This window comes from Mustela nivalis (assembly GCF_964662115.1).
Source record: "Mustela nivalis genome assembly, chromosome: 4".
Lineage (NCBI taxonomy): Eukaryota > Metazoa > Chordata > Mammalia > Carnivora > Mustelidae > Mustela > Mustela nivalis.
In genome coordinates, this window is record NC_139023.1 from 3107732 (window position 1) to 3129119 (window position 21388).

At 40.6% G+C, this 21388-nt stretch overlaps 1 protein-coding gene across 2 annotated transcripts in view; it reads left to right on the plus strand.

Annotated features, from left to right (window-relative positions):
* The window catches only part of ANTXR2 (ANTXR cell adhesion molecule 2), a 145669-nt gene that overhangs the window by 78871 nt on the left and 45410 nt on the right, over positions 1-21388 (plus strand). Inside the window, exons 13-16 of one of the 2 annotated variants that reach the window (XM_082728414.1) lie at positions 6263-6307; positions 7144-7236; positions 13245-13412; positions 13715-13795. In XM_082728414.1, coding sequence (XP_082584540.1) covers positions 6263-6307; positions 7144-7236; positions 13245-13412; positions 13715-13795 — 387 coding nt within the window. Of the gene's footprint in view, positions 1-6262; positions 6308-7143; positions 7237-13244; positions 13413-13714; positions 13862-21388 lie in introns of those variants that run through there. The other variant, XM_082728413.1, reaches the window with a different exon arrangement.

Genomic DNA, 21388 nt, shown 5'->3' on the forward strand with positions numbered 1-21388 from the left:
AGAAATTATAGATTTTGTGAAAAATTGGAGACTGCAACTAGAAGGAGTAATTTACTTTGAAAGAGACAAGTTTTGATCCCTTTGAGTGTGAAATACTGATAGATCTGGTTGTCACTGACTGAGTTTGTGTGCAGTTTAATGATGATAGGAGGTGCTTCCTTTCTATAAAGGAAATGTACCTGTAGCTTGATCATCTTAACTTTATTTTATTTTACTACAACATATTTTATTTTATTTTTAAAGATTTTATTTATTTATTTGACAGACAGAGATCACAAGTAGGCAGAGAGGCAGGCTGAAAGAAAGAGAGGAAGAAGCAGGCTCCCTGCTGAGCAGAGAGCCTGATGTGGGACTCAATCCCAGGACCCTGGGATCATGACTTGAGCCGAAGGCAGAGGCTTAACCCACTGAGCCACCCAGGCGCCCCTACAACATTATTTTAAATCTTAAGCCTCCACTGGCATTGATTTCTGGGCTAATTATAAAAGTTCACAGAGTTTTTATCTTTTAAAATTACTAAAAAGAAGCAAAATTTTATGTCTATTGGTAAAATAAAATTGAATTAATTAAAAAGGCTGAATAGAAATAGCTGCATTATTTGTAGCATTCAGATTTTTGAGTGAGTTAGAGGTTCAGTCTCACTAAATGTCTGAATGTCTAGTGTAACAAATGACTAGATGTCTAGTCACATCTTTGTAGAGACTATATCTATTTGAGATTTAGATGCAAACTATAATTTGAACAATGAAGATTTTATACATAAAGAAAATTAAGAGTTCTCTAAGCTTTACAAATAACATTACATTTTAAAAACTTTTCACTGTGGAAAATTTGAAACATATAAAGAGGAAGTCTAAAATAATGAATTCCCTCCTGTTTCTTTCATTCAGCTTCAGTGATTTTAATTTAAGGCTGATCTTATTTCATCTATAATCCTCTCCACTTAACCCACTCCAGATTATTTTAGTGAAATATCAGAGTCATATAATTTAAAAGATAAGCAGTCTTTTACAAACAATATCCGTTGTAAGGAGAGACCAAAAGCAACAAAGACTAGAAAGGAACAGAGATAATTACAGAATAGTGACTTTACAGGTAATACAATGAAACTAAATTTGTACCTATTAGTAATGACTCTGAATGTAAATGGCCTGGGTCCTCTTTAAAAGACATAGGGTATCAGAATGGATTTTAAAAGATACAGACCCATTGATGAGCAACTTACAAGAAACTCGTTTTAGACCCAAAGACATCCTCAGATTGAATACAGTGGGGTGGAGAACCTTCTGGCATGCTAATGGACAGCAGGAGAAAGCTGGAGTAGCCATACTTAATCAGACAAACTAGACTTTAAACAAACTAGATTTAAAACTATAGTGTTCCTAAGAAGGACACTATATCATAAGAAAGGTGTTTATTCAACAAGACGATCTAACAATTGTAAATATTTATGCCCCCAACTTGGAAGCAGCCAGATATATGAATAAATTAATAACAAACTCAAAGAAACTCATTGATAATAATACAGTAACAGTAGGGGACTTTAACACCCTACTTACAGCAATGGACAGATAATCTAAGCAGAAGATCAACAAGGAAACAATGGCTTTGAATGATGCACTGGACCAGATGGACTTAACAGACATATTCAGAACATTTCATCCTAAAACAGCAGAATATACATTCTTTCTGAGGGCATGTGGAATAGTCTATAGAACAGATCGCATACTGGGTCATGTCAGGTCTCAACCAATACAAAAAGATTGAAATCATACCATGAATACTTTCAGAAGACAATGCTATGAAACTTGAAGTCAACCACAAGAAGAAATTTGGAAAGACCACATATACATTGGAGGTCAAAGAACATCTTACCAAAGAATGAACGGGTCAACCAGGAAATTAAAGAAGTGTAAAAAAAAAAAAAAATACATGGAAGCAAATGAAAGTGAAAACACAGCAGTCTAAAACCTTGGGATGCAGTAAAGGCAGTCACAAGAGGGAAGTATATAGCAATATACTCAGGAAGCAAGAAGTCTCAAATGGCACAACCCAACCTTATACCTAAAGGAGCTGGAAGAAGAACATCAAATAAAACCTGAAACCAGCGGAAGAAGGGGAAGAATTAAGATTAGAGCAGAAATCAATGCTGTAGGAAAACAAAACAAAAAAACAAAACCAACAGCAAAACAGATCAGTGAAACTTGGAGCTGGTTCTTTGAAAGAATTAACAAAGTTTATAACCCCCTAACCAGACTTAGAAAAAAGAAAAGAGAAAGGACCCAAATAAATAAAATCATTAATGAAAGAGGAGAGATCACAACCAACACCACAGAAAAACAATTATAAGAGAATATTGTGAGCAGTTATATGCCAACAAATTGGGCAATCTGGAAGAAATGGATAAATTCCTGGAAACATAAACTACCAACCTGAAACAGGAAAAAATAGAAAATCTGAGCAGACTTATAACCAGCAAAGAAATTGAAGCAGTAATCAAAAATCTCCCAATAGAAGAGAGCCCAGGGCCAGAGGACTTCCCAGGGGAAATTCTACCAGACATTTAAAAAATTAATACCTTTTCTTCTGAAGCTGTTCCAAAAAATAGAAATGGAAGGAAAACTTCCATATTCATTCTATGAGGCCAGCATTCCCTTGATTCCAAAACCAGACAAAGACCCCACCAAAAAGAATTACAGACCAATATCCCTGGTGAATATGGTTGCAAAAGTTTTCAATATATTAACTAATCAAATCCAACAGTACATTAAAAAGATTATTCACCGTGATCAAGTGGGATTTATTCCTGGACTGCAGGGCTGGTTCAGTATCCACAAGTCAAACAATATGATATACCACATTAATAAAAAAAAGGATGAAAACCATTTGATTCACTCAACAGATGCAGAAAAAACATTTGACAAAATACAGGATCTTTTCATTATAAAACCCTTAAGAATGCAGGGATTGAAGGAATATACCTCAACATCATAAGGGCCATGTACAAAAGATCCACATCTAATATCATCCTCAATGGGGAAAACTGAGAGCTTCTCCACTAAGGTCAGGACCACGACAGGGATGTCCACTCTCACCACCGTTATTCAGTGTAATATGGAAAGTCCTCGCCTCAGCAATCATACAATAAAAAGAAATAAAAGGCATCCAAATTGGCAAGGAAGAAGTCAAACTTTCATTATTTGTAGATGACATGATACTCTATTTAGAAAACCTGAAAGTTTCCATCAAAAAATTGCTAGAAGTGATACATGAATTCAGCAGAATTGCAGGATATAAAATCAATGTAATGAAATCTGCTGTATTTCTATATACCAATAATGAAGCAGCAATAGAGAAATCAAGGAATTGATCCCATTTGCAACTGCACCAAAAATCACAAGATACCTAGGAATAAACCTAACGAAAGAGGTAAAAGACCTGTATGTTGAAAACTATAGAACACTGAAAGAAACTGAGGACACAAAGAAATGAAAAAACATTCCACATTCTTAGATGGGAAGAACAAACATTGTTAAAATGTCTATACTACTCTAAGCAATCTACATATTCAAAGCAATCCCTATGAAAAAAAACCACCACCTTTTTTTCCCACAGAGCTAGAACAAGTAATTCTAAAATTTGTATGGAACCAGCAAAGAACCTGAGTAGCCAAAGTGATATGAAAAAAAAAAAGCAAAGCGGAGGCATCACAGTTCCTGAACTTAAGCTATAATCATCAAGACAGTATGGCACAAAACAGACACATAAATCAATAGAACAGAATAAAGAACCCATAAATACATACACACTCTCACACACACACACGAATATTACTCACCCATCAAAAAGAATGAAATCTTGCCATTTGCAACAATGTGGATAGAACTAGAATGCATTATGCTGAGGGAAAAGAAGTCAAAGAAAGACAAATTCATATGATCTCACTTATATGTAGAATTAAGAAACAAAATGGATGAACATAGAGGAAGGGATGGGAAATTAAGATTAAAAACAGAGAGGGAGGCAAACCATAAGAGATTCCTAAATACAGAGAACAAACTGAGGGTTGTTGGAAAAGAGGTAGGTTGGGGAATGGGCTGAATAGGTGATAGGTATTAAGGAGGGCACTTGCGGTGAGCACCGACTGTTATATGTAAGCAACGAATCACTAAATTCTGCTCCTGAAACCAGTATTATACTGTATGTTAACTAACTTGAATTTAAATTTAATACTAAAATATATATGTATATATTTTATATATAACTATATATAACTATAACTTTATATATTTATTTATTTATCATTTATTTATTTATTTATATATTTTTTTAAAATAAGAAAGAAAGGGGCGCCTGGGTGGCTCAGTGGGTTAAAGCCTTTGTCTTCAGCTCAGGTCATGATTCCCAGGGTCCTGGGATCCAGCCCCACATCGGGCTCTCTGCTCAGCAGGAATCCTGCTTTCCCCCCCCTCTCTCTCTCTGCCTGCCTCTCTGCCTACTTGTGATCTCTGTCTGTCAGATAAATAAATAGATAAAAAATCTGGGCACCTGGGTCGCTCAGTCTTTAAGTGTCTGCCTTTGGCTCAGGTCATGATCCCAGAGTCCTGGGATCAAGTCCCGCACTGGGCTCCCTGCTCTGCGGGAAGCATGCTTCTCCCTCTCCCACTCTCTCTACTGGGGTCCCTCTCTTGCTGTGTCTCTCTCTGTCAAATAAATAAATAAAATCTTTAATAAATATATAAAAAATCTTTAAAAAATGAAAAAAAATAAAAACATATCCATGATTATAGTAATATACCTGAATAGTAATAATAATTCTTTGATGATGCTCAGTTTCAAAATTATTAGTTTTAAACTTTTGAAATTTTTAAAACATAATTGAAACATTTGATCTTAAAGTGAAACAGTTCATATTTTTAAATAATTGATCTTCTTAGGCTAGAGACTTGGATTTGTACTTGAATTATCAGAGCCGTTGGCACTTGGTCATTAATTTTCTTTTACCTTTTTTTTTTTTAGTTGGGGGGAGGGCAGAGGGAGAAGAGGGAGAGAGATTTCAAGCAGGCTTCATGTCCGCACAGAGCCCAAGGCCCACACACCTAACCTAATGACCTGAGCTGACATCAAGTCGATGTTAAACTGACTGAACCACACAGGCACCCCGATCAATCATTTTATATCATGATGGTGTGAAAGGTCAAGCTACCCCAGTGCTGGTAGAAGTCACTTAGATTTGATCTCAGGCTTCATTCCTCTCACATAAAAAATCAGCCATATACAATTTCATGAAAGAACATATTGAGTAATGATTTATAGGAAGGGCATCTTGGTTACAAAGTCGATTAGCTTCTAGACTCCCTGGTGGGGAAAGAGAGTAGGTTAACTTCCCTGCATCTCTTGCAAAGCAAGTTAACTTGTGCATTGTACATTTATGATGAAGTCAATGAGTCTTAGAAGGACGATTTCAGTAGAAAATTCCTGCTGTGTTTGAGGGGACATACCATAATCTAGTGGAAAATGTTTGCATTTTGACATTTGACAAGTGAACCTTGTGCAAGGTATTTGACGATCTCTGTTCTTGTGACTCACCTGAACACCGAAGGCAGGAACGCGTCTGTGGCATGAAGATAAAAAGGACGAATGAAGGTGTTTCGTGAATTGTCAGGTGGTCCCACAACCTAGTGCTTTCGACAATTTAGCGTCTTCCTGGTTCTGTGGAGACTGGCTCAGCAGGAGGTCCTTTCCCTGGGGTTCTCTCGTGTGGTTGCTGGGGCCGGTGGGCTGGTATGATCTGAAAGCTCGACAGGCCTCCGGGTCCAAGAGACCCGTGTTTGCCACTTCGGCTGGGATGGCGGACATAGCGGGGAGCTGGCCCGGCCCCCTCATGACCCAGCCTTTCCACGAGGTTATCCCGGTGTCTTCCTCCTCCCGACCCGATGGTCTCAGGGTGGACTTCTGGCGTGACAGCCGCCTTCCTCCAGAGTGAGTGTCCCAAGGATGTTGAGGGAAGTGGAAAAGCTTCTTTTGTCCAGCTGCAGAAGTCACATGCTGCCATGTCTGCCTCATGCTAGTCAGTCAAAATCTAGTTACAGGTGAGCCTGTATTCCAAGGAAGAGGCGTAGCCCTTGAAAGGCAAAGTTCACTGGGGACATCTTTGGCGAACCACAGTGTGTTACTAATCAAGTTATTTTTATACGTCTTTGCTGTCTCCTTGCCATGCCACCAAAATTTTTACCTTTTTTATTTCTTTTTCCCCGGACAGGTTATCAAGGATCCTCCTCGACCACCACCTCCTGCACCAAAAGAGGTAAGTAGGTGCCTAATGAGTGATGTGGATTCTTCTCTGTACTTGGATATCATCCCTGTTTATCAGTTACCTTGTTGCTGAATAACTGCGATACCTATGTGCTGACTTTTGAATTTATGAAAATGAATTGGCATTTTTCATCTTCTTGTGTTTTCTTGCATGTGCTAGAGGGATAGGACCTTCAAAGACAGATAAATAGAGACCGGCCGTGAGACTCAGTAGTGCGCAGAGATATACTTTACTTTGTCAGTATATCAGTGGTCCTGATGTTATTTACTTTACTTATAAAAAGTTAGGGAGTTTACAGGTGTCATCCTTTCATCAAAATGGTCATTACTTTTATATCACTCTATTTGTTAGCCAAAATTGTGTTACCAATGTGAAATATGGAAGTAGTGCACTTTCGAAACTTCCCAACTGCCTATCTTTTTAGTACCAATTTCGCCATTTAACTTAATGTTTATGTTGCTGCTTTACATGATTTTTGAAAGCTGTCTTAAGTTTAATGTCTTAACCTTTTTAAGTTTGAGGTAACAAATAGAATTGGGAAAAAAACAAATGGCGCTGCTCATAGTTAAGGAACAATTCGGGTAGTCTGTTGAGTTAAGGGAGATTCCTAAAACCGGAAGGCCAGGAACCTTCCATTCTGTAGAACTCCACTTGAAATTTATGCATGTAAGCCCAAGTGGATCCAGACGCCACATATATAATGGTTACTCCATTTCTTCCTTATCGATGGCGTTATTCAGAAAAGTGTTTAAATATGTGTTCATTCTGACTAAACAGCATTTTAAGAAATTAATTAAACCCGCTTTTAAAAACTTGCATCTCCATAGGAGGAACAGGAACCTCTGCCTACCAAGAAATGGCCCACCGTGGACGCCTCTTACTATGGTGGTCGAGGGGTTGGAGGAATTAAAAGAATGGAGGTTGGTACCTTTAAAAAAAAAAAAAAGCTGCTAATCTGCAATGTGTAATTCTAGAACTATTAAGCCATGGAAACTGTGCTTTTCAGAATTTAATAATACCATCCAGTTTTATTTAACACTGGGTCTTTTTTGGATAATTTTTTTTTTTTTCTATGCAAGCATCCTGGCCATTTCAGAATGGTTCAAGAAGAAGTGACTTCATTAGTCAAAGAATTGCATTGATAAGATGTTTGAACTCTAAAGTGCAACACAAAGTTAGGGTTATTCTCACTATTTTGGAAAAAATTACTGCAGACAGCATCAACTTTGTAGAAGCCAGCCACTTGGAGTAGCAACAATGCTTGTCTTTGAAAAGATCCAATAGCTATGTACTATTTAGGGATAAAAATATTAAAATATTCGGTGGTGTGGGTATGACCTTATCACAGATGTAAAGGAAGCACATTTAAGGCATTTCTTAAATAGCTTTTAGTTAGCACTTACAAACAATTATAATTAATTCTAAATATCATTTATAGAATATATTGAACTTCTAGACTGGCTCAAAGTGTGGATTAAAATTGAAGTTTAATATTGTATCTTAAAGATGAAACGTGGACTTCTTACCACCACAGAAACAGTTTTCAAAGTGATGGATTAATTAATAATAAGCACTTACTGCCAGCACTGAGCCAGCCCTGGACCACAGCGTGGACAGGCCAGCATCCCACCTCAAGGAACAGCTGGAGAATTTTCTCAGTGACAGACTGACTTTATCATTAAACACAGATTCTGGCTTCTCTTTCTTCTTATTATTATAATACAATTATTAGTAATTATCCTTTACTTCTTGGTAAGAAGGACTTTCACGTGTTCTGCCATCATATGGGCTTTGTCCTTTTACGGCCAGCAAAAATCAGTGAGCTAATTAACCGCCTCACAACTGTTGCAATATCCTCTTTTTTTTTTTACATTTCAGTAAAATTCCGATTCCCAAGGAGAGTTTCCCCTTTTCGGAATGAACTTCAGTGTTCTGCTGAAGGAGCTCGGACCGGTTTCCCGTGGTTGTCATGTCCCAAAGTGGTCATTCAAGTCATCTGATAGTGATTCTCACTTTCTTGACCACATTAGATCTTAAGATAAATCACATTCTCCCTAAAATAGCATGCGCTTTATTGCTGAAATATTCTCCAAGACTGGTACCCCACTGCTAACAAGCCACGGAAAAAGCAGGTGCTAGAAGCTATTCCATTTGTCTCTTGGAGAAGATAGTGCGTATGCGCTGGCACGTGGGTGACTGAGAGTATCAAACAGTTCCCGAGCACGTGGCTAGGCAGCTCTTGTTGGTCAAGCAAGGTTTTGGTCAAGGTGATTTTCCGCCTGCTTCCCTTTGTTGTGTCATTCTAGGCTGGAGGGGTGAGGAAAGATTAGATTAGATAATCTAACGTACATGAAAAACTTGTGAATACAAGAGTTATATACCGTTATATACGGTATCGAAATACCGCCCTTCCCAACTTATTTTTAATTTTTTTCACCTCATTCCAAAATGTGTGTAGAAAACCTGTAACCAAGGGGAAAAAAGGTTTGACAAGCTATACTACAAAATGTTAGCAGTTTTCTCTGGAGGGAGTAATTTTCAATGGGTGCTACATATTTCCCTATTTTTTCCTCTTTTGACAATGAGCGTGCACTACTTTATATTCAGAATAATAAATTTAATTCCATTTTGAAATCTATACATTTAAATTACCACATGACAGGGAAAAGCACATGTTAGTAAGTGAGCCTTAAATGAATAATGTTTTTGCCGAAAACACTAGGAATTATGCCAGATTTTCCAGTGTATTATAGATTGCGATCTCTTTCTAAAGAAAAGCATCCCCATGAACTCCTGAAGTGGTCCTGAGTTAAAAGGAATAATGCAGTTTATGGTCAAGAAAGCCAAGGACTCGTGCACATTCCTGAGTAATTCACATTTCAAATTTCAAGAGTTACTACTTCTTAATATGTTGAAATTACATTGCCGGTCCTTTTCGGTTTCAGAAAATTTATGAAAAGGACTCATCCTCTTTTAATAAACTGGGGTGCATTGTAGCTTTGGACAGTTTTAGCTACGTTGCATGTGGTATTCCTTCAGATGAGATGGAATGGGGGTGAGAAAAACATGAGAAAGTAAATGTGAACATTACAAAGGGGAGACAATACATAAAGATACACAATAAAAATTGAATCGCGAATTAAGCATCATTAAGCTCCCTCAAATCTGATCTTATTTAAACTTCGGGAAAATAGAAAACATAATCTGTTTTTAAATCATGCCTATTTAAACCTGGAAAGTATTCCCTTAAAAAAAAAATACCCTTACCTGGGGAAAATAAATGGAATTATTGAAATTATGTGTGCATCTGAATTACAGAACAAATCTTTGTAACTAATGTTATTTTAAGCCAGGATAGGGATTTTACATAGATTTTTTTTTTCTTACTCCTCCTTTAAATTAAATATTTAAATGCTCTGGTAACGGCAATTTGCAGAAAGCTGGAACTGAGCTGATGTTAATAACAGCTGTTAGCACAACTGATCCACAATACCTAATGACTTCAAATGTGTGTTTCTGCCAATTCAGTGTGAAACTGTTTTTGTTTCTTTTCTCAAATCTGAAATTGCTCCTTTATGATACAACCTCCTAGTCATCCAAATATTCTCTGGAAATTATGGAATTTTATGGTTTATTATGAAAGCCAAGTAGAGTTGGAAGAATTTAGCTATCAAGCTTGCGCTTTGATTTTTTGTTTTGCTTTGTTTTGTTTTTTTCCATAGTAAAAAGGCCAGGCATATTAATTCTGCTAATACTTCTTTTTTTTTTTTTATCAATTTATTCTTTTCTGTCCTTTATGAGTACCTCCATGTGCTTAAACTAAAATACTAAAATGTTACATTTGAATGTATATATGTTTACAGGCATACCTTGTTTTATTGAATTCTGCTTTATTGCACAGATACTGTGTTATTTTTACAAATTGAAGGTTTGTGGCAACTCTGCACTGAGCAAGTCTATCAGTGTCATTTTTCCAACGGCATTTGCTCACTTTGTGTCTTTGTGTCACTTCTTAGTAATTCTTGCAATATTTCAAACTTTTTCATTATTATTATTTGTTATGATGATCTGTGATCAGTGATTACCACTTGCTAAAAAGCTAAGATGATGCTTAGAAATTTTTAGAAATAAAGTATTTTTTAATTAAGGTATGTACATTGGTTTTTTTAGAACTAAGGCTATTGCACACTTAATGGACTACAGTATAGTGTAAACATAACACTTACATGCACTGGGAAACCAAAACATTCATTTGCCTCATTTATTATACGCTGTTTGCTTTATTGTTGTGTCTGGAACCGAACCCCCAGTATTTCTGAGGTATGCCTATAATTGCTTTTGAGAGTTTTAGGAAAAATCCACAAAATATTTCCTAATTTTAGACTTTAGGATTGAGTGAGAATTATTTATTGGGTTGTTTGTGATGATGGTGATTTGGATGATAGACCAGCTACTTCATGAACTAACACTAAGGATTTAATTAATGAGTTTTCTTTAGGCCTCAGCAACAGTGTTTCGGAGGGGAGTCTCTAAAATATGCTGAGTCAGAACTCCGGGTCAGGTGGCTCAGTGGGTTAAGCGTCTGACTTCAGCTCAGGTCATGATCTCAGAGTCCTGGGATTGAGCCCTGTGTCGGGCTCCCCACTCAATGAGAAGTCTCCATCTCCCCTGCCCTCCCTCTGCTTGGGCTTTCTTTCTCAAATAAGTAAATAAAAAAATCTTAAAAAAAAAAACAAAAACAAAAACTCCAGATCAACCACTTTGGTGTTCTTTATCTGAGAACCGTTCCAGTGATTCTGGGAGGAAGACTATGATTGCCCTCACCTCTACAGTAGCAGCTGTGAAGCCTAGGCTAGGATGCTGTATATGTTACATCCGTAATTTCTAAATAGATGTAACATTTATCTACTTACATTTTTATTCTGAATTACTTTTCTGAGTTACGACATTTATTTGGTGAGTTAACTGTGTATCTTTTTCTGCTTTTTGTTTTTTCCCTTAAAACTGAGACTTCACAACTGCCAGGATATATACACATACATACATATGTATGTGTGTGTATATGTGTATGTATGTATGTGTATATATGTATGTATGTATGTGTATATATGTATGTATGTATGTGTATATATGTATGTATGTATGTGTATATATGTATGTCTACATGTATAGATGTATGTCTACATATATATGTATGTGTATATATCCTGGTTTTAGAGTTTTTTTAGCTCAGTTTAACCATATCTAAAGATTTCCTAAGTTTCAGTTTATCTAGATGAAGACACTGTGATTAAAAGAGAAGGTCATTGCTCTGGAAAGAAAGCCAACTAGCTAGCTCTCAAGGTTTAATGGTGTTTAAAACAATTTTAACAACCTCATAAAAAACACTCTAGTACCACTGATCACACTGAAAGATGCAGGTACATTTTAATGACTCAACAGGGTCCACTTGAGTTTAAAAGCCTATTCTAAAATTGTAGTAAAAAGGGTAAAAACATCTAAGTAAGCCTTATCAAGAAGCCTTGGGTAGTTCTTCCTGTGGACGGTAATCCTTGTATCCCTAACCACGAACTCAGGTCATTAAAATGCTTTACAAGGTATTCAGTTTTCTTTCCCTTTGTGGAGATCACGTAATTCTGGTGAGTCCCTGTGTCCTGGACAGGCATTTGTAGTTCTTTGCAGTTCCACTTCCCTCATCTTTGTCGTCTCTGTGAACGTCCTTGGCTTTTGTAGGCCTTCTCCACGCTCCTGCTGGATGATGTCTTTCTCTAGGGGTCACAGCCAAGACCTTGCCTATAAGGAGATAAAGCTTAGCTCAGATTTTGCTCTTAATTCCTGTTCATTGGAGAATAAGGAAAACAATAATTTGACTCTATAGTTTACATATAATTAGTTTATATAAAATTATATATATAATATATAAATATATAAGTATATGTAATATATAAATATATAATATACATATAAATATATATTTATAATATATTTATTTAGACTCTATAGAGAGTCTAATAAATATATATTTATTTATTTAGGCTCTCTCTAGAGTCTCTATATATATTTATTTATTTCGTAAATAAATATATATTTATACTTATATGTATATTTATAATATATAAATATATATATATATATATATATATATAAGTATATATTTATTTAGACTCTATAGAGAAGGAAATACCCTAAATTTTGTGGCATTCTCTAGTGCCCCTGAATTTTTCTTCTCAGTGCAGAGCCTTTTCAGATTTGCCTTCCTCAAGGAAAAGCTGGTACGTCAAATAACCATATTAAGGTGAGCTCAGAACTAAAGACTGAAAGCTACTTCACAAAGTCGAGTTTAGAAAAGTAAAGAAAAATCACAAAATATTTTTTACTTCCAAAGGCTAAATGTTTCAATCATACTTTTCAACTGTGTGTTGATCAAAGTTTGATGAAAAGTTTGGAACAGCTGAGTCCTTTGTATAAAATACATTTGTGAAATACTAATAAAGTACGCTTGTGGAATTCAAGCCTATTTGAAACTTACTGACTTATTTTAGGTTCACATCCCTGCCCTGTCACTTGCTGGCTGTGTGGCTTTGGGCACATCACTTAACCTTTCTGTGTCTCGGTTTCCTCAACTGGAAGGAAGAAACTAGAGTATCCGTAGTGTCTATCTCGTCGCATTGTTTGGGTACGGATTAAAGGCAGTTGTCACATAGTAGCTGCCCGTCATCGTCCCTTCCCCCACGGCCATCAGTGCATACGGTAAGTGTTTAGCTAGACGGGGAACAGACCTAATGAAGTCCCAGAAGAGGAGGAAGTTAGAGTTGGTGCTACGCATCTCTTCACTCCAAGATGGTGAACCCGAAGACCATCTGCTAAATAAGTGTGTTCTTCCAGGACACTCGACGTCTGGTACAAGTATCTTCCCTTTGTTTTAAAGGTTCGTTGGGGGGATAAAGGATCTACTGAGGAAGGTGCGAGGCTAGAGAAAGCCAAGAACGCTGTGGTGAAGATTCCCGAAGAAGTGGAGGAACCTGTCAGGCCGAGACCGCCTCGGCCCAAACCCACATACCAGGCTCCTCAGACGAAGTGGTACACGCCAATTAAGGTCAGTGTCTAAGTTTTCTGTGACTTAACTGAGAGGCTGTAGCTAGAGAAGCAATGACCTCCTTAGCCCCCCACAGTCCCCAGGTAAGGGAGGACCAAGTGTCCAGCAGCCATTCATGAGCCGTTCTGACAGCTAACTGTTTCTCAGTGGCAAGGACTTCGTTTTTGTCATTTATTTTTGTTTGTTTAGGTTAGGGAAGAAATGAGAGGAGAGAAGACTTTCGCGTATTCATTTTAATGCTTTATTTAGTGACTAGAGGTCAAATACGTGCCCTCGGCATTTACAAATCCTGCTTCCCCCAGGGTCGTCTGGACGCGCTCTGGGCGCTGCTGAGACAGCAGTACGACCGGGTTTCCCTGATGCGGCCTCAGGAAGGCGACGAGGTTTGTATGTGGGGTGCGGTGGCCAGGAGCGGAGTGCCTGGGTCAGTATGACAGAGGTGGTGAAGTAATAATCACAAAGAACTTAAAGCTTTCCCTACTCTTGGGGAAGGAACAAGTTATTGTTGTGTGCAAGTTCCTATTACATGGGGCGCTTAATAAATGATCATCTACTGTTAGAAAACATCTTCGAACCATGGTTTACCACGAGTCCCTTCTCAAGGAACACGTACACATTCTGGTCTGTCCTACACATACTCCAATAAGCACGCTCATTGCTTCAGCCTTTGACTGGGACTGGGACATCACATTCTGAGGTTTTGCCACTTTCCCAAGTGGGAAGGACAGACTTGGGATTAGTCGTTGGAGTCTTTCTCTACTGTTTACCGACAGTGAGGCCCAGGGAACAGACAGAGCCTCCTGTTCTGTCAGGTATAAATATATATTTCTGTGCTTTCAACACTTATGCAAGCTAATTTCTTAAATATATCAAAGTGTCTTTTGGTAGTCCTGCCTTAGCCACTGTTCCCGTCACCTGTAGTCAGCCGTGGCCCAGAGGCCGATAATCCTTCTGACTTACGGCCAGAGGGCCAAGAGCAGCCTGAGGGCACATCACAATGACTCCGTCATTCATCTCACTTCCTCTGGTCACACAGACATTTTCTCATCTCACAGCATCACAAGAAGAAGGGTAGGTGCAGGACAATGATATTTTGAGAGGAAGACCACATTTACATAACTTTCATTACAGTGTACCACTGTAATTTTTCTATTTTATTATTAGGCATTTTTGCTAATCTCTCACTGCACTTAATTTATAAATTAAACTTTATCATAGGTGTGTATGTATGGGTTTGAACAAAGTGTACATAGGATTCCATACTGTCTGTGGTTTCATACATCCATTGGGGATCTTGGGGTATATCGCCTGTGGATAAGGGGAGACTGTAAAGCATCCTAGAAATCTGTCATGGTGAGATATACATACACTCACATTAAAAAAATACATACACACACATACATGTGTATACATTTTTCCTACCCAAGAAGCCTATTTGATGTTTTTTTGTTTATGGAAATTTGGCTAGAATTCCTCTAGTGTTATGATTTCTTTAATGTATTAGCACTATTTTTTGTCATTGTAAGAAAAATTGCTGAAGACATTTTCTTATGTAACTGCGGACAGGTTTGGTTCAGACACAACACTGTTAGCAAGAACAGGATCATTTCGTTGTGTGTCACCCTGACCGTCCTCCTGATCACCAACTCGGAAGTGAGTGAACTTTATTCACCTCAACTTCAGACGAGTTGAAGTTCAGTCAGGTGCAATAGGCTGTTTTTTCAAGGATGGAACGATCAAAGCAATTAGTAGCTATTTTGCGGTGCCAAACTAAGTTATGTTCAGTGTTACACACTTTAGCGTGGTGCGTCATATACAAAAACATATAAATCTTTAAAATTTTACTTCTATGAACTGAGGGTCATTTTAAAAAACATCTGAGTTCAAACATTTCGGAAGTCCGGTTTGAGAATTCCCCACGGATCGCTTATCCTTTGCTTGGACAACAGGTAGAGATGACACAGGTGGTGTATGAAGGAGCGTCTTTTGTTACCAGATCACTGTGGCTAATAGAAAGTGAAAGGCCTGGTGGGGAGTGTTTTCGAGAAGAAACAAATAGGACGATGAGGATGGCTGGCTGGATGAATGGATGGATAGATGGAAGGCAGGAAGGCAGGCTGGCTTTCATTTGCAGGTTTGCTAATTTTTATACTAGTTTATGCATTTCTTACATTCTCTGCTAATTTTCTTTTGCATGAATGAAGCTCTTCAGTCGCTCTATTCTTATCCTCAGGAGCACAGTAAATATTGTTACCGACAAGGGCAGCCATGGGACTCGGTGATATTTGTGTCTCCCCAAAATCTGACCACTCGTAAGACACGTAATCTTAGTAAATGAGTTGGTCAACTTTAAAAGACTTTACAGGAACTGAAATACATCAGATAATATCATCCAAAAAAGTAGTATTTAATTACTCATTTATATAAAATCACGGTTGCATGGTGCAGAGGCATAATCTGTATGGACTCATGAGCATCCCACAAATTTGATTTGAAAAAAGAGCAATAATATTTCTTAAATTCCAATACCTTTTTGCCATTATAGTATCTTTCATTTGAGAAACAAAGTGATTTACCTAGTGAGAAAAAGAGGACCCAGAGGTAGAAAAAGAATCAGGATGTAGAGCATATTTTGTACTGCTAATTTTGATGTACATTTGGTGGATGATATTAAAATGGGATGATTTGCTTTGGTAACGCTCTGTTTATGCATGAGAAGAAGATCACGGGTCATCATTACCTTCTACTTACTGTGGCTAGTTAAGCCCTCAAAAATTAGATGGACTGATTTTTCACGAGTTCAGTATGTGTAGACCTGGATTGTCTCCTAGATTACATGGAATAGAGAACATTTTCAGTTTAGGAGACCAAGATGTGCAAGTGGCAGTGGTTCCCGCTTCTCTGGCTCTTTGGGTCGCACACTCCAGGTAACCCAGAGTGGAACCACTGATTGGGGAAACTGGTCTAGGAGTTTTTCGGACAGCTTTAGGTACTCGTATTGACCTGTGATTGGATACCTTAGCACATGGAAGGGTAAAATCCTATCTTCAGTCTTACCCCTATGAATCCTGTCAGTACTTAATTAAAATATGTTGGGTTACTAGGACTGTCAGGAACGGTTTCGTGTGTGTGTACTTTATAGGCATATAGAGTAGGGATGATCATTGTCCTTCCAAACTTTATCACTTTTATCTCACAAACCTATTGTTCCATTAAGTTTTCCCACTGAATATTAGGAAATTGGGAGGTAGTGTCGTATTAGCTTAGGTCAGAGACCTCGGTCCCCGCCAAACGTTGGTCTTGCGTGTGGAGCAGCGCAGTGGGCAGATGTTATTAGCTATTCAGGACAGTCTTTTTAGAAGAAACTTTCTTATCAGCATATTAGTGGGTGAAAAGTTTTGCAAATCATGTATTTTCCGGAGCTCACGAAGCCTGGCCGGCCCGGCCTGCCCGTGTCGGAGGGGCCGCCCGGCCGCGCGTCCGAAGCGGCGTGTGCGGTGCCGGAGCCAGCGGAGGCCCTGGAGGCGTTTCGGGTCGCGGGAGGCGAGGCAGTGGCTCCGTGTTGTCGAGACCAGCAAGAGCGCGTGTCCTTCGCGAGCGTTACCGGAGTCGTCGTCGGTCGTCGTCCGTCCTAAAACCCAACACACGGGGCCGGCGAGCCGAGGCCGCGCAGAGTCCGCAACACGGCGGCGGCCGGGCTGGGCGGAGGCTCCCCCGTGGCCGGGCCGGCGCGGGGTCCTCGGCGCGTCGTGGCGCGGGACAACCGTCCTGTGTCTGACCTGGAAGCTGCGTCCCGCGGGCGCGGCCTCCGCGGGTTCGGCGCGAGGAGCACGTGGCGCGGGGCTCGGCGGACCCCGGTTGCCCCGCCGCGCCCCGACGGCTCCCTCGTGCGGGGGGGGGGGGGGGATGCTCCGACGGCGCCGCGAGCTCCCTCGTGCGGGGGGGGGGGATGCTCCGACGGCGCCGCGCCCCCCTCCCCCCACCCCCGGCTCAGGCGCGGGCCCGGGGCGCGGGGGTGCGGGCGGCGGCGGCTGGCCCGGCCGTCCGCGGAGGCTGCGCCGTCCCGGCCCCGCGCGCGCTGCCCCGAGGCCGGAGACACCACAGGCGCGAGCGCGGGCGGACGCAGCTGCGCTCCGCGGCTCGCCTTGGGCGCAAACAGAGATCTGACGGCGCCCGCCTCGGCGGCGCTGGGGGGCGCGGGCGCGGGGCGGCTCCGGAGACCGCGCGGCGCCGCAGCATCTGCCGCCGCGGGTCCGGGGGGGCGGGGGGGCCGCGCGTCCAGATTGCGGCCCCCGCGCCAGCCGCCGCCGCGGAGCCCCGGGCGCGTTTGAAGGCGCGCATCAAACGGGCTGCGGAGCGCGGCGGGGACGCGCCCGCGTTTCAAAGCGGCGTTTGTTGTGCGACAACAAGGGGTCGGTGCATCCTGCCTCGCCGCGCGGGCCGCTGCGGAGGGCGGGGGCTGCCGGCTGCGGAGCGGTTCCACCGACCGCTTTCCTCCCCGGGGCCGTCCGGGCCGCGCCCAGGTTGCGCTCACCTTCGGCCGGCGCCGCGCCCCGGAGGCCGCGTGGACCCGGGCGCCGCAGGGGAAGGGCCGGGGCCGCGCTGGGCGGGTGGGTCCGGGCGGGTCCACGCTCCGCTTTCAGGCCGGCGTCGCGACTTCTCACCCGGGGCGTGAGGGAGAGGATTTTCGGACGGATGCGCATTTTTAGCAAAACAAGATTTAGAAAAGCCCGTTGGCTTCTTGGATATTAAAATAAAACGTTAAGTCAGAAGCCAGGATCGCAGGTTCAGGCGTTTCTCTTTCTGGGGCGGCTCCCGCTGTGTGTCGCAGGTGCGGCCGGAAAGGGCTGCGGAACGGGCGCTCCGAGCGGGAACCTGGCGAAGACCGTGACCCCCGCACGCTCCCACGACGCGGCGTTTCCGTGCGGGCCTCCCGGGTGCGGCCACGCAATGGTCTGTGCGCGTGCACACCGTTCGTTTGAAGGCAATCCGGGCGCCCTCACCTGAGGGACCCCTGCGGGGTCTCTGGGCGCTAAGGCAAAGGCGTCCGCTGCAGCGCGAGCCGCCGGGGACAGCGGCCTGGGGGAGATGCTCGAGGACGGCCGAGCTGCCTCCGTCCGCGGTCGCAGGAGCCGCCGAGGCGCGTAGCGCGTTTCCAGTTAAGCCAAGGGGATTGCGCGAGGAGGACTGTCTTCGTCGTGCAGGTGGGATTTTCAGGTGTGGAAAGATGGACGGCAGCTGCTTTCAAAAATGCAGTCCTTTTGACAGAGCCCAATGTCTGTCCTCTGGTTTTAAAAAAATCTATACGAAAAGAAAAAAACTATCTGAGAACAAAGCACAGGTTCATTTAAAAGGCTCGGGAGAAACCTGGTGACCTCAAGGGCGAGCGAGGACGGCGGCCCCTTGTTCCCACTGCTTCTGGCTCCTGCTCCCTTGGCCGCGCGTCCCGCTGCTGAGGTCCCCGGTGGGGAAGGAGCCGACCGGCCTCCCAGGGCAGCTGCTTCCACGCTCCGACCCCCGGGAGCAGGGTGAGGGCCAGCCTGCTTCCCTCACCCAGCGCTCGGGCTCTTAGACACTCCATCTTCAGACCGAACCGCCTTCTGCTGGGAGAGGGCCTGTGCCCTGCCTTTGCGCTCCCGGTGGCATCTGCGAAGTGTGAACCACCCGGGGGTGTTTCTGAACAGATTGAACCCTTCCCTCAAGCGATCTGATATTTCAGATGTTTTCAGTGCTTGGACTTCCGCTGCTAGGGAGTGCGTTTTTACACTTAGGTGTTAGCTTCCTTCTTAATATTTTGTGTCCTGTAGCTGGACTTTGCAGTAGATTTTTTAAGAGCTGTAAGAAAACCCTTTACTTTAGACTGGGTCATTGAGGCCTCGTGTACACAGGATGTTCTGGGTAGCTTCAGACCTTTTCTTTTTTGAATCCTTCAACGAAAGAATAGAGGAAAATATCAAGCTTTTTTTTTTTTTTTTAAATACTCAAGTGATTGCTTACCTTTTATTTTTGTAAGATCTGAAATTTTATATGATGGTAGAAACCAATTATGATTGACACGAATGGGAAAAACTACCCTCAGAGTTTCCTAGCCTTTGTCTTATCTCTACTGTCTTTCATTCTGATTATCTCTTGTCTATATTGGGGGCACCCTTAAAATACCTGAAATATCCTGCTTAAATTAGTAGAAGTAATTAGCTTTGGCTTATACGTATTGAAAGATAAATTTTTACTTGAATAACACATGGACATGCCATTATTCCTGCAATCCCACTGAGTATGTGTGGATATGTGTATGTGTATGTTTACTCTAAATATATCTGTGTATATCCATGTAGAACATATTTTCTCAGTATGTGTGTTATCAACTAATGCCTGTTTCAGTGGAAAATAATAATTTCAGGAAATAGATTACTTTTTTGATACTATTTCTTAGGTTAAATAAAACTGTCTCTTAATTATAGATAAAAGCAGCCAAAAGTACTGGTTCAGTTTGGTTCCCTAAACTGAAATATAAAATATGTGAACTGTAATAATTTAAATTACTACCAAAAAAGACTTATTTCTTCAAAGAAAGTATAAATAGAACCTGGATACTTAATTGGCTTCTTAACCCCCCAAGCCAAGCATAATTTGGATTTACTGGCCTCATGCATATATTATGTATTGACTTATAAGTTTAGATTTTCTTGGTTAGATTTCTTGGTTAAAATTGGTCAACCAGCTTTTGAAGGTCAAGAGACAAAAATTACTATATTAGTGTAAATACCCTCTTCTGAAATTAATGTGCTGATCTTAGAAACAAGCTTTTTAAAAAAATCATCAGTGAGTCTTGGGACTCACTATTGTTTTATCACTAAAACAATACTTCAAAAATATTGAGACTTAATATTGGTTGTCCAGGGCTAAATACATTATTTTCTTAGCCTTAATATACAGGATTGCTGTAGAACATCTTGAGGACAACGATTAAATCATCCAACTGGGAGCAGAAATGTCAGCACAGATACAGGTTTTCACCTTTGTTTTTAACCATTTTGAGTACTTTATGTGTATCCTTTTACAATATTAATTATGGAGGATTAAATATATTTAAGTAAATCACTTTATAATTCTAATAATTTACAAAAATCTATATTATTCGGCATATATTAAATATTCAGCTTTCAATGTAGAGCTCAAAGGACCCAGGCAAACGGGAGAAAAAAATGCATTAAATTTTGTAGACAGTTTATTATTTTAACAAAGTACATTATGTTGGTGCCTTCATGTCTACCAGACCCCCATTTGTAAGTTTAGTTTAAGGAAAGCTTTGTAACTCATGTAAGGAAATTGACTTGAATAGGAAGCTTTTATTGCTCCCTTATTCTTCAAAATGATTTTATATGAACACATTATATAAATATATACTTTAAGGAGAAATAAGTTTTTTTTTCTAAATATCTTTCATTTTTATTTCTAAATAAAACACTTGGATTTTTATAATACACACTTCTAATCTCTAAGTAAGTCCTTTTTAAAATTGCTTCGTGTCTTTATAGTTTCTGTTACGTCTGCACAGAAACAAATTGCAACTTCTAATACCTGAGAAATTTGTAACTGATATAACTTTCAGGTATGGAGTAAAAATGATTTACTATTCAAACTTTGAGAGAAATTGTTTCAGAAATACTGGTGGGCATTCACTTGTTTACCATTATATGACTGGATTAAAAATTTTATTTCAAAGGGTTCCAAGGAATTTCTTGAGTGGTTTTTTTTTTTTCTTTCTTCCCTTTTTAAAATTAATGAAGTTGAGGTAGGTTTTACAAACTTGCTCCCATTTCAAAGCCATTGTACCTCTTATCTCTCTCCTTACAGAGGTCTTTTCACTTCAAGAATGTGGAAAAAAAATGTATCTGATTTCCTGAACTTTAGAGTTCCATAATATTTCTTAGCAGGTTAGTATGCTGAAAATAGTTTATATTATACCTATATTT